At 43.2% G+C, this 14,287-nt stretch overlaps 1 protein-coding gene across 1 annotated transcript in view; it reads right to left on the bottom strand.

Annotated features, from left to right (window-relative positions):
• STK26 (serine/threonine kinase 26) overlaps positions 1–10,779 on the bottom strand; it is a 66,871-nt gene extending 56,092 nt beyond the window's left edge. Inside the window, exons 1-2 of the mRNA XM_061137772.1 lie at positions 10,644–10,779; positions 10,391–10,541 (exon numbers count right to left, since the gene is read on the bottom strand). Of these exons, the coding sequence (XP_060993755.1) occupies positions 10,391–10,432 (42 nt within the window). The 5' untranslated portion in view covers positions 10,433–10,541; positions 10,644–10,779. The remainder of the gene's footprint in view (positions 1–10,390; positions 10,542–10,643) is intronic.
• Between the last annotated feature and the right edge of the window lie 3,508 nt (positions 10,780–14,287).

Here is a 14,287-nt window from a genome sequence, read left to right as displayed (position 1 = left end):
TTTTGGTTTGGTTGGTTGTATGTTCATTTTAGATATTGAAAACTGACTTAGGTCCAAAGCTGGTGAATGAAGTGGGGGATCAAGCTTGCTCACATTGTTTGGTGTTGGCAAACTCATTAAATAGGCTCATTTGCTTCTCTTATTTTCAGTTCTAATCCTTTGTTTGTAGCTCAGTCAGTAAAGAATCTGCCTGCAGTGCAGGAGACCTGGGTTCGATCCCTGGGTTGGGAAGATCCCCTGGAGAAGGAAACGACAACCCACTCTAGTATCCTTGCCTGGAAAATCTCATGGACAGAGGAACCTGGTGGGCTGCAGTCCATAGGGTCGCAAAGAGTCAGGCACAACTGAGTAACTAATACTTACTTACTTACTTAATCCTTTGTTTAAACTGAGCTCTAGGCTTTCCTGCAGGATACCTGTTGGCAGATGGTAATAGATTAATCTGACAGGTATAGAGAATATTTTAGAGGGTAGAAGATGGAGTCAGAAAGGCCATTTAGGAAGTGGTTTGATATTTCCTTAATGATTCTGAAGTAACTTCCTCTCCCCTCCAAGAATTTCCATATGTAAACACAAGTTGGCTTTGGAATGTGATGACTGAATGGGTATTTTTGACATAATAGCAGCTCAGAGTTAATATTTCCAGGTTTTTTTTTTTTTTTTTGGGAGGTGGGGTGGGGGGTGGATAATACAGAGTGAGGGAAAGGAGTTCTGTACAAAAAAAAATGATGAGGTGTATAAAAATTGGAAAAAGTTTTTTAAATGTCTATCTTTGGGGTAAATAGTGCCACTTACTGGCATTTAGGAAAGTGGCATTTTATTTCTCTTTAGCCAATTTGCATTTTCACAAGTATAAGCATAAATAGATTTCATGTACTTAAGATAAGTGCTTACATTTGAAGGTAAGAGCATTTACTGAACTGTCAAACCTACCTGGATCAAGGGACACAGAAGTGATGGGTGACAGTGAGATTTTGGAAGCTATAAAAATTAATACAAAATTGAGTTCAGTTTCTTGGAAAGATGACTGAAAATCATGTTATTTTGATTTCTCACAATTTCATCTACTCTCTCTCTCTCCAGGTAGCACTTTGCATCATCCTCTTCATTCCTGAACTAACCTGTTACTACTTGCTTCTGCTTGGTTGTGTGGCCAGTGCTACAAATTCAACAGTTTTAAAAATAAACCCATTTTCTCCCAAACTCAGCCATGTCTTTGAGTCTTTACTGTCATGTTTTCCCCCTTGCCATGTCCAATCAATCACCAAGGTCTGGCAGTCTTCCTTGAGTGGTACTCAGAGTGGTCTCCAGACCAGCAGAGCAGCTGGGATCTCATTAGAAATGCAAACTCGTGGCCACTGCAGACCTACTTGAATCAGGAACACTGGAGCTGGGGCCTGGCAATCTGTGTTTTAAAAAGCCTCCAGGTAGTTCTGCTACATGCTCAAGCTTGACCATCACTGCCCTAGATCACACCCTGAACAACTAAAGCCTGTGCTATTACAATATCCACTTATTATATCTAGCCTTTCTCCAACCCAGCCTGTTAGGTTACAAGCCTAATCTTCCAAAACCAAACAATAAACCACTGCCTTGTTCAATTCACTTTCTTGATTAAAAAAAAAAAAAAGAACACCTTGTTGAAGATTGAGTTAAAAATAACTGGCTCAGTCAGGCATTCAAAGAAAGTGAAAGTTGCTCAGTCATGTCCAATTCTTTGCGACCCCATGGAATTCTCCAGGCCAGAACACTGGAGTGGGTAGCCCTTCCCTTTTCCAGGGGATCTTCCCATCCCAGGGATCGAACTAAGGTCTCCCACACTGCAGGTGGATTCTTTACCAGTTGAACCAGGGAAGCCCTCTGGCATTCAAAGCCTTTCATAATTTGGTCTTGACATAGTTCATGGCAAACTCTGTTATAGAAGGAACTTTGTATGTGCCCCTTTATGCCTGTTCTCCTGCCAGTCTCCCACTCTGCTTTAAGGGTCTGTTCAGGGCTGCTTTGCCTAGAAGCAATGTAGTGCAGTGGCAAAAACACATGTGCCTAGCATAAAGGCGCTGTAGAAATGATAGTTCCCTTCCTTAATTTGATATTCCTTGGAGCGCTACTATGTCCATTTCTATCTCATTTGGGATTCATAACTACTGCCTGGAGAATTCCAAGGACAGAGGATCCCGGCAGGCTATAATCCATGGGGTCACAAAGAGTGGGACATGACCGAGCAACTAACACTATGACTATATGACTGACTATCGCTCTTCATTGTTAGATCTTTAAATGTGCAGATGTCCAATCTTTTAAGTTACGGGATAAACTTCTTGACTTCTTTACACTTTGTGTGTCTCAGAGATAGGTATCAAGCACTATGTCCTACATCACATAGGCCTTCCAAACTTTGCGGCTAATAATTTTCCAGCTTAAATCACCCCTTGGTGTTTCATGAAGACTAAGCGTGTAAAAACATTAAACCTGGATCACCAGTATCCAACTTGGGAAGTCTACTATATTACCATGAACTGACAGAGGAGCACATCGGAAGGCTCAGAGCAAAGTTCAGACAGAGGATCTGAGATAAGGCTACAGAAACAAAACAGGACCCTAAATAATGAATTTGCTAACTGTTCTTCTCATGGGGTCAGAAGCACTTAAAAAGTACACAATTGAAGTACGCTTCTTTCCCCGAGGCCGCTAGACTCACTGACTATAACCCCCTTAACCACAAGAGGTCAAAGTTCTATTTTCTATCCCTACACTTTGTAGTGCGTGTGCACGTTTTGCTGATTGGTTTCTTTTATGCTTCTACTTAAAGTTAAGACAGGCAGCAGGAAATTGTGACCGGGGGTCCAGAAACTTTTCCAGCTCTAGGGGGCAACAATAATGATGAACTAGGTTCTGGGAAGAAATTATGACCTCATGGTTTCTACTGGCTCAGCTGCCCCAACTTTTCTTGCATTAAAACCAACTTATGCCCCACCTGATTATCTATGTTGCCCATCCCTTCTCCACCACCCACTGCTGTGTTATTTATACTATAGTGCAGCAAGCAGTTAAATCCTAGCTTAATATAACATACTGTAAAGTGATATGTCCCAAAGCCAATGGTTTAATGGAAAGTTGGGGGAGGGGGGTAAAAAGGCACTCACAGAGCTACGCAAAAATGCATTTTCAAAGAAAAATCTGGATGCATCTAGATGTCCTTGAAGTCTTTCCTCCACCTGCCAAAAATTCACTCCTTGGATTGTGTTACCAGACTCTACTGAAATCTGGTAGAGTAATTCACTAGTGTGCTTAGAAATTCCCTAACATATCTACTGTGGTATGGATTTCAAATCCAGTAGGCAATGTCTATGATTCAAAGCAACTGTTATTCTTCAGCTAGACACACCATTGTTCTGTAATAAACAAATTTTTCAGTCCTTCGCATTTTAAGTTGATAAGGTTTTACAGATTTTTCCTCACTTAAAAAAAAAGTGAAAGGGGGAGAGGGGGAAAATACCACTAAGAACACTATCTCTTGTTACAAGGATCTTACGAAACATTGAAAAGGTTTTTTTCTGTAAATGTTTTCCATGAGAAAAAGATAAAAACACAGTGCCTTGGATTTCCTCAGCAGTGCATTCATGAAATTACTTGATCACAAAGGAAAAAGGGGACGTTTAAAAAAAGATAATTAGAATATTTTTAACTTGTAGACCTAAGCTGTCTACAATTTTGTTTACTCTAGTCCCCAGGAAGGGGGAACCACGGTTTTGTTCATATTTTGCTAGAATATCCAAAGCTGTTGTACCAATGGCTAATCTGGTATTTTAGGATGTGGGTCATTCTACTCCACGACCATATGATAAATGAAGGGAAAAGAAAGCTCAGTGGGTCGCTGTCAGATATGCTGGAATGAGTCCAGAAGAGGCTGACAGGGAGTACAGCTCTATTCTTGGGGAGAGGTGATGGTGAGAGACAAGCAGGAACAGAGGAGAAGGATGAGATCTGCTTGGCCCTAGGTCTCCTGGCTTCTCTGAATGTGCATTTCAGAAGATCTGCTTGAATTATATGGGATTTGCGGGAGGGACAACATCCATGGGAGAGGTCACACAGTGAGCCATTAATCAAAGACACCTCACTATCAGTGAAATGTATCAGATTCTTTCTAATATGACAGCTGGGACAGAGAAGTAAAGAGGTTTTATTTATTTGTTTGTATTTTTTTTGGGGGGGGGCACAGGCAAGGGACAAAAGGTTATTTTTCTCAAAGACATAAATTTGTCTGAAATCAGCCCTAGTTACTAGGAGAGCAATGAGGGCTGCTCTTTCTCTCAAAGGTCTTGGAAGATGAGAATAAGAGTTTCAGTGTGTGGACAGCTGATTAGTTACCAGTATATTTTGTTAGACCGATCATGCATAATGCATTTTAGTAAGTAGAAAATGTCTTCAGTGTGCACACATAAATTAGCCTTCCCGATCTACAAGAATTCAAGCATCACACAATATATTTACAAAAACAGAATGGAAAAAGTCAGCAACTTCTAGTCTATATGTACTGTACTCACTAACCAACACTTTTACACATAATTCATACCTAATGTAAAAGAGAAGTAAAATAGATGGTCCCTGCCTTTAAGAAATTTACAACCTAGTTTGAGAGACAAGTATAACTTATCTAATTAGGAAAAACCTAAGGCAGTATATCAACCAAGGACTGGACTGTCTGCTACTGACAAGGGATATAATAGGTGCTGGAAAATGGGAGTGATTATTGTAGTCTGGAATGTTCAGAGAAAGTTCATGGAGAAAGTAAGATGGAGACCTTGAAAATCAGGTAGGGTCTGATTATGGAATTATAACTGGCATGGTAGAACAAAACAGATTTCTTGTTGGGGAGTAGAAATAACTAAGTATAGATCTGTAGAGAGGAGCCAGATAACAGGAAGTCTGCAAAGCTGAGCAGAAGACTTCAGGTCTGGTGGTTGTAGTATTTGTGTGGGTGTTTTGGGGTGGGGGTGGGAGACTGGATTTCAGTAGGAAAACACAGGTTTCCAAGCAGGAGTGAGGAGAGATAATGACAGTGTTTTCATGTGATTAGTCTAGCATTGTTTTGCAGAATGAACTGCCCATATACATCATAACACCTTTGATGAAGGAGTTCAAAATATACTCCACAGATGATAGTTAATTCATCCTAATAACATCTCATTGAGGCAAAGGAAACACAGCTTTCATTATTCCCCATTTTGTAGATGATGTGCTCAAGGTCACTGAATAAATGAAAGGCAGAATAAAAAAAAAACACAGTATGACAATATTCAATGGTTTCTAGGTACCAGCTAAATTATATTCTCTTATTTGCTATGACTCAGGCAACGGAGGTACATGATGGACCTTTGTCCTCTTGTGCCATTTTTAGACTCTCCTAGTGTTCGAGGCACATGTCCTACCATGAGCAATTCCTGTTTACTCACTGTTCAGCCCCTAGCCTGCTTACCCCATACCTTGCAACTACCTCCAACTCTCCCAGCTAAGAACTGTCTTTGATCATTCTGATTCAGCTGGTCTTCTCCCAGCATCAGCAACATATTCAACATCTCGTATCAATCACCTACCAACCAGGACAAAGTTTTGGCTTTACGTATTAGTGCAAGCACTGCTTTCTACCTCTTTCTATCTCAAATTACAAAGCTGATTAGTCCCTTCAGAAGGTGGAAGGAAGGTAAGAATCTCCATACTAGATTCTGACACCAAGCTGAATTCCTTCTCCAATTTAGGTTTCATGAGGAGAGTTAAATAAAGAATTCCTCCCCCATCCCCAGTTAACTCCTTCCTGATCCTGACGCATTTTCTCATCCCTGCATGCATCTTAAGTCACCATTCCTTTTCTTACAAGCCAATCCTCCACCTTAGCTTCCTGCCTCATGAGGGCCCTCACTCCAACATGCTGACATTATGTCCTCTCCCTCCTACCTGGCTCCCATCCTTCAGTTTCAAGTAAAGAAATCGGCCAAAAGTAACTGCTCAGTAAATGCCTTATGAATGACTAAAGCTCCAGATCTATCTCTTCAAGTATTCGCTGGACATTTTTAAAACTGGCTGACATACAAAAAATTGTACATACTTAATGTATACAATTTGATGTGTTTGCACATATACATACACCTTTGAAACCATCACCACAGTCAAGGTAACAGACATACAGCTCTACATTTTGGTCATCCCGCTGTCACCTCAAACTTCTCAAGCCTACAACAGAAATCATTAATATTCTACCAGATCTGGCTCTTCTCCCTGACTTTCCAGCTTTTTTTGGATGTACCATAATTGTCCTAGTTCCCCATACTCAACATCACAATGGCTTCGATGCTTTCTTCTGTAACTGGCTAATTTTAAGTCTAGTGATTATATTTTCTACCTCATAGTACAAGGCATATGGAAGGCAATCAGTCAATGCAAGGTCCATTGCATCTGTACAGATATGACTGCCTCATTGAAGTAGCCTCAGTTGATCAAACTACCTGAAGGCTCTCAATCCTCCACTTCATCCATTCATCCAATCTTAAGATTTCTCATCCTATATATAACTTTGTTCATTAAGCCTTCCTTACTTAGCAATAGTGGCTAGTCGGAAGGCCAAACCCTTCCCCAGCATTCAAGAACTGCCACAATCTGGACCCAATCAAGTCTTCTAATCTCACCCCCTACTATTTCTCTACTGCAATTCCTCATCATAATCCAAGTGATTTTATCCCATGAACCAAGATTGTGTGCATACACACACTTGCTCAGGGTATTTCCCTGCTTGAAAATACCCTTCAAATATGGACCCTAACAATCTTTTGGGGGCAAGACTTCGACTCTTCCAGTCAAAAACCTCTATTACAGAGTAATTATCATAGATTTTGCATTATTTCATGTTTCATGTACTAGATTTAATTCCCCAACAACATTTTAAGATCTTTAAGGGCAGACATTATGTAGTGTACTTCTGTATTCTTCCCAGAACCCAGTAACTAGGTTTACCAATGCCAGGAAAAGTCTTCCACCTCTTGGATAAACGTCTTCAATAACGTGTTCATTAAGCCTTACCCTTCATTTCCATCTCAGATCTCAAAGAACAACTATTTAAAAACTGTACCACCTTGATCATATTTAAAGATACATGAAGGCTAATGTTTAAATTCTTTAGCAGGAAGTTTAAAAAAATTCTTTCACAAGAGGCATAACATAATAACACTTAGTACTCTAATTCAATATTTCACTTCATTCTCTCACCCACACTTTATGAAAGATTTAACACCCAATTTAGAACACTTGTCTTCATAAATACTCATGCAGTTTCTAAGGGGAAATATCTTAAACTTAAGTATGATTTACAACTGTGAACTTCAAAGAAAAAACATGTTTTAAATCATTAAAGAGTAAATATTTGAGTGGAAAGAAACAGGTTTATTGGTTTATTTTGTTTAAGTTGTGCTTTAAATATTTTTTCAAGAGTTCAGCTCCTGGTATGGAAAATTCCTTTAGTGATATACTACAAAAGTAAGCACAAATTAAGCATCAAAAAATTCATATCCTTCACATTTGGTGTAATATGGTAAAAATTTCATTACCACAATATTAAGAAATATCAACAATATGAGTCTGAATAACTAATTCATAAGTAAGGGTTTTAACTGAACCAAATCCTGGGTTTTCTTTCGTCACTCCAAGTTTCTTTTCTATTTTAAACTAGAGGCAACAGAAATTTCTTTGTTTTCAGGAATGCTGGAAATCTTAAGTGATAGAACAGGTAGCTCGACTTCACGTCTCTCCTCAGGGGGAGAAAAACACTGCGGATAAAGTAATTTTGTTTTTATTTCTGGAAAAATCATTTTTCCATCAATCTTCATAATTCCCTAAAATAAACTGTTAAAAAGTTACTGGCCGGTCGACCACTTCACCCTGATTTGTGGAAATACTATACATTAATTTCAGGAACACATGGCTAACTCAAGTTTTCTCACTACTGTGAAGATCTAAAAGTTGCTCCTAAGTCTTGCAGAAAACTCGAGGAAAAGTTTACAAGCTCGTGATATATTCCTGCATCTCATCTTCACCACTTTTAAACAAAAGAATAGTCACAGTAGTCTAGGCACAAGAGTCATGCGGCAAATCATCAAATTTGTTTTTAGGATACCCCACAATTTTAACTGTGGAAAACTTTTTTGTTGACCCAAATGCTTAAGAACCACATCTACAGAGAGCATGGAAATAAGAAGGTAAGAATTTACCATTTCATTCAGACAGAGACAGTGACAACTATTCCTCTCTTCTTTGCTAATTATGAGATGACTGCCCTTCCCCAAGTCATCACAACTTCGGGTAGGCATAAAGTGAAAGGCAGAATTTATCATTTAAAATATGAGACTCACATTCTAACCCACCTTAATGAAGATTTTAAAAAATTTAAAAATTCAAAAGATAGGGAACTCAGATAATGAAACAAAGCAAGGAGCCAGAAGAAATACTGAACAGGCAGGAGTTCCTAAAGCATGTAAATCAAATAAAGACAAATCAAACAAGGACCAGAAACCATATAAATCAAATAAAGTCAAGACAAATGAAATAAGGACCAGAAACCATTTTCTCCTCAGCACGCAGGGTTGCCCAAAATCAAACTTGATCGGGAGCTGCTCACTCTGCACACGCACGCACGCACGCAGCGCGTGCACACAAAGGAACGAGGAGTACTGAGCCACTCCGAGAGGAACTTCACACGCGGACTGCTCTACTCCCCGACGGAAAGGAGAGCACGGTGGGAAAGTCTTCCCACTTTCTTCCACATCAGACAGAGCAACACTGTAGTTGATAAGGCAAACTACTAATTCTCTGGATATAATCAAAGGCAGAACTGAATGAATGGGGTGAGGGGCAGTGGCTGGGGGGAAGGAGGGGGTGGCGTGAGAAGAAGGAAGTTTGAGGCATTTTGTAAAGCTTGAATGGATTAACCTTTTAAAAGGCCCTAATGTCTCGCATTTCCCTTTTGCTTCCTTTTCTTTCTTTCTTTTTTTTTTTTTTTATTAACTACACATCGATTTCCTGGGACTCAACCCAGACTTGTCCTATATTTAGCTGAAAGGCCTGGTGCTTAGGACACACAGGAGTCCTAGGTTAGATATATGTCCGATACAAACAGTCCTTGGGGAGGGGGGAAGCATTTTAAAAATCACTTTTTTCGTGTGATCATGCATCAAATATGACCAACTGTTTTTTTTTAAAGATGAATTCCATGCATTATTTAGTAAATTGAGGCCCCAATCCATGGCGCTTTGATTTCTACTAGCAACATAAGCTATTTACTAAACATTTTTTCTGAACTTAGAAAACGTTTGCTTTCACATTTTTAGAAGATAATTGCTTTCACATTTTTAGAAGATAATGAGGCTTAAGTGTTTCTAGTCTTTTACCTGTTCATAAGTGGGGGTGTTTAGGCTGTCTAGCAAAGGAATAAAAAAAAATAAAACGTGAATGTTTAAAAGCTACTCAACTTGGATAACAGTAGATAGCTTGAAATGCACCGATTTAAAAACTTAACAATGTAGAAAGTTTGTGGACATAGCTTGTTTCTTCTTTAATAAAATGAAAATGTAAGGGGGGAGAGCTGGTCAGATGTAAAAGGTAAAAAGTTAGGTCCCAGACTGTAATATCTTGTCGTCCAGGACAAAAAGCTTTGCAACAACCACACTGCCACAGCCCTCCGGTGGGAAAGGCAGGGGGCGGGGGCGGGAGCGTCATCACCTCCGCTGCTCTAACTTAGGACCCTGCGTTTCTCACACCCCACTGCGGGCTGGGCCCGGTGGGGGGAGCGAGACACAACTTGGCCCCGAAGCAGCAGCCCCAAAAGGGGAAAAAAGTCACCTCGCTCTTTGCTCTATGCACACAGGAAGAGCCCAATTCAAAGCCGCCACCACCGACACCCCGTTGTCTTGCTCCGCCCCAACTTGTGTCGTGTGTGAGTGTGAGTGTGTGTGTGTGTAAGCACCACTTGCGTTTTACCCCACCAATTCCGAAACACCTCCATCTCTCCCAAGTGAAGTGCTTCCATTCCCACCCCCAAGCGCACCAGCTCAGCCGGCGCAGGTGTCCCGCCCCCGCCTGTTTCAGCGCCCCCCCCCGCCCCAGCCCCCGGCATCCCCACCAAGCCGCGCGCCCCAGTGCCTCCGCGCCCGGCCGGCGCCCTGCACCGCCTAGCTTACACGCCGGGAAACACCGAGAGCTCTCCGCCCGGGCCACCTGGCCGGAGCACCCGGCCCGGCTTCGCTCGGGGGAGCCCCGGGCCGCCTCTGGTCGCCGGCGCCCAGCGCGGAGCGCGCCCGGGGCTCCCGGGCAGTCACGTGGCCGGCGGGGGCGGCCCGGGCGTCCTCACCTGCATCCCTGGCACTTGGACCGCCACCGGTGAGTGGGCCATGAAGGCGAAAGCGGCTCCGCGCGGCGGCTGCGGCGGCGGCGCCTCGGGCTCCGACTGGCTCCTCCTCCGGGGGTAGGTCGGCGGCCCGCTCAGGCTCTTCGACCGGGGCCTGGAAGGACACACACGAGTGGGCTGACGGGGCGGGGGGCGCGCGCGGCCCGGGGCCGGGAGGGGGGCGGTCCGCCGCGAGGCTCCCCGGGACTCAGTCTACCTTTCCGGCGCCCGCCCGCCGCTCTGGCCGCCGCCTCCGCTGCCGCTGCTGTTGCTCCTGAGCGCCGGGCGCCGTGTGTGGCAGTGGCCGGGACCTGGGCTCCAGTGATGCCGCTCGTCTGCGCCTCGCCGCTTTAGGAAGAGGAGGTGGAGGCGCCCCAGCCACCCGCCCGCTCGCCGGGCCGGGGAGGCGGTTGGGGGCGGTTCCGCCGCTGGCCCTGCCCCCGCCCCGCCGCCGGGCGGTGTCAGGGGAGCTAGGGCTCCGCGCTGCGAAGGGGCTCGGCTGGGGCTCCGGGAGCCCGGGAAGGCGGAGGCTCTCCTGGCCCACGGAGAGGAGAACTCGGGGACTGGGGGGCGTGCAGCACGGCCCGGCCTGGAGAGAGAAGGGAAGAGTCCTGTGACCCGCGGGGTCCGAGGGCGTCCCGGACGCGGCCACGTTGCAGGCAGGCGCGCGAGGGCACGGGCGGCGCAGCCTCGGAGAAGGGTTGAGTTGAAACTTGGCGGGTGTCGGAATTCCTTCTCGAGTCCTCGACGTGGTCGAGGGCGGGGGCGCAGAGAGCCGAGTCGGCGGACCCCCGCTCTCTCCCGCGGTTCGGTGTCCCCGCTGGGCGGGGGCCGTGGCCGCTCTCCTCTTTCCGGGTTCCCCGCCCCCCGACAGGCTTCAGGTGCCTTAGAACTGGGGTTACCCCTACCTCTTGGGCTACCAGTTGGGGGGTTGTGGGGGAGGGCGACCAGACTGGGGCTTCTCCTCATCACAAGCACGTGTAAGAGAGACGGGAGCTGGAAAACAGATGGCACCTCGGCAGAAAAATGAATGAGGAAATAGAGGCCTGGGAAATGAGATTGGGTCATTCGCAGGACGCATTATTGAACTCAGCATACACGGCAGTGGTTTCGGCAAGTCCCTGCCTCCAGCCCATTTGAAGTTCCACTCCAGCAGGGAGGCAGGCTCTTCGGAGAGTAACCTAACAGTAACGAGGTTAAAAATAATAATAGCAGTTGCAGTCATCTCATTAGGAAGGCACCTTTGGGAAACCACAAGTGCCAGTTTAAAATGAGGATGGAGTTCCCGAACTTGCAGGTTATTGTAGGACTGTACCCACCATGGTGTTGGGGCTCTGGCAGACGAGAAATGTTTGTCTTGTTGCTTTTGAATCTGCTCAAAAGATAGCATATCACTGTTATCAATATATTTAGCTATCGTTAATGAGTTCCATTTTCTTTCTGTCAGGGACCTCTAAGTGATATATATGTATATATGTTACCTTACTGAATCTTTACAAGGGCCCTCTGAGGTCATATTACTTTTCTTCCATTTTACTGAAATGCAAAAAAAGGCTCAGTGAGCTTGACTAATTTGACCCAAATGTCACATAATTAAGAAGTGGGAGGGCTGGGAATTCAAACTCAGGTCCTTCTGACTTTTAAGATCTGCTCTCTTAGCAACTGTCAAGTATACAAAACAGTATTGTTAACTATAAGTCACCATGCCATACAACACATCCCCAGAATGTAACAAATTTCTAACTGGAAATTTGAGCCCTTTGACTACCTTCACCTGTTTCCCCCATCACCCTCCCCTGGCAACCACCAAGCTACTGTCTGTTTCTGTAAGTTTGGTATTTTTTTTAGATTCCCCATATAAGTGAGATCATACAGTATTTGTCTTTCTCTGTCTGACATTTCACTTAGCATAACGCCCTCAAAGTCCATCCACATTGTCACAAATGGCAGGATTTCCTTCTTCTTATAGCTAGATAATATTCCTTTGCATGTATATACAGCACATTTTCTTTATCCATTCAGATGATAAAGGATATCCTCAATTCCAGGCCCTCAGTACTTCCAACCTGACGATAGGCCTCAATCCAGTCTGTATTTCCCACCAGCCCAGTTCACACTTAATGCCAGCCTGACCAGAAACCTACAGTGCCATGTAAACTTCAGTGTCCATAGCAGTTCCCTGGGATTCTTTTTAAAGTGCAGATTTTGATTTAGCAAGCTTGGAGTGGGTCCAAGATTCTGCATTGCTAACAGGTCCCTGGGTGCTACGATAGTGCTGATTCTTAGACCATACCTTGAGTAGCAAGGGTCTGAATCAAACCCCATCATTTGAGGCTCATCTCATGTCCCACCCCCACTGATTCTTTCGCATTGCTTCAAGCCTTCCTTCAGACTTCCTATTGCATGTTGGTGGGAGCAGCACTCACATTGTAGTTCTTCTCTCTTATATCATGCATTTCATTTGCTTCTCTTACATAAGAATTACTTGGATAGAATGTCAGCTTTTTGAGGGCAAGATTTTTGTTGGTTATGTTCATTGCTGTATCCTCAGAGCCTAGAACAATGTATGGCACACAGGAAACCCTCAGTAGATATTCATTGAATGAATGAATGGATGGATTTCTTTTCAGTTCTTCACTGAGTTTGGTACAGTGTTAGTTGGTATAGTGTTTTATTGATAGCCTGGTTCAACTCTTTCATTTTTCTGTCTCCTAAATTCTTTTCTGTTGCTTTAATTTCACAACTACTTAAAAGGGCAAGTTGTATAATTTTAATAAATAAGGTAAACATATCTAAGAAGTGACTTTTCCTGACATGATTTTGTGCTAGAGTTATGTAACCATGTGGAAGACTGAATGCTACATTTTGAGACCTGAACTATCGAGAAATGTCCTTAAAAACACTGCAGTTTGAGATCTTGCTGAACTTTCTTTCTCTAGCTTTTGTGCTATTAAATAAACTATTTGTTATTATTATTGATAGAGATCTCTTGGGTTTTTACATGGAGTTACTTGTAATTTGCTTATGCTTTTTCTTGTGTCTATTTCTTAATTTAAACAAAATGACAAGAAATTCAAGGATGCTTTTGTTATCCCCCACACAAAAGGGCACTTCAATATTTTTACTCCAAAATGTCAGCCTAGAATCTAATAATATATTACAGTGTGTTCCCACAGCTTCAAGGGAGATACCATATCTTACGTTCTGAGTAGCCCTAGAGGGTGTGACATAGTGTCTGAGATCAGATTTGGTACACGCTTGATTGATGTGATCTGAGTGGCTATGAATACTTAATAGCCATATAAATAAAGTAAAATTATATACTAATTATATGCTTAATTATATATTAAGCAAAGTCAGTGAATTCCAAGTTAGACTGTGTCCTTGAGCCCAACAGAAGTTAATAATTAAAATTAACAACCTGTGGCCTCAGTTTCTTGACATTTGTCATGCCCCCAATATTAAATATTTGACTTTTCCTATGTTTATAAATATTTACTGAGTGGACTGGGCCCATAGCTAAAGTGCAGATAGACAAAAGTGGCCAAACTTTAATGTAGGCAATAATGGGGTCATGCATTAGGACCATGGTTGTCAACCAGGGGAAAATTTGCTTCCTGGAGATGTTTTTGGTTGTCAGAAATTAGGGGGTGGGAAAGGTGCTACTGGTAGTGGGTAGAGGTCAGAGACGCTGCTAACCATAGTCTGATGCACAGGACTGCCCTTATAACTCAGGATGAGCCAGCGCTAAATGTCAATGGTGCCTGCGTTTGAAACACCATGCTCTATACTCTTTGTATTAGGGGTTACTAACCAGATAACAGACCTAAGAATCCCTATTCCCTGAATATTTCAGTTCAG

Source organism: Dama dama, chromosome X (genome assembly GCF_033118175.1).
Source record: "Dama dama isolate Ldn47 chromosome X, ASM3311817v1, whole genome shotgun sequence".
Classification (NCBI taxonomy): Eukaryota; Metazoa; Chordata; class Mammalia; order Artiodactyla; family Cervidae; genus Dama; species Dama dama.
The sequence above is the reverse complement of the archived record's forward strand: the minus strand, read 5'-3'. Positions and strand labels throughout refer to the sequence as shown.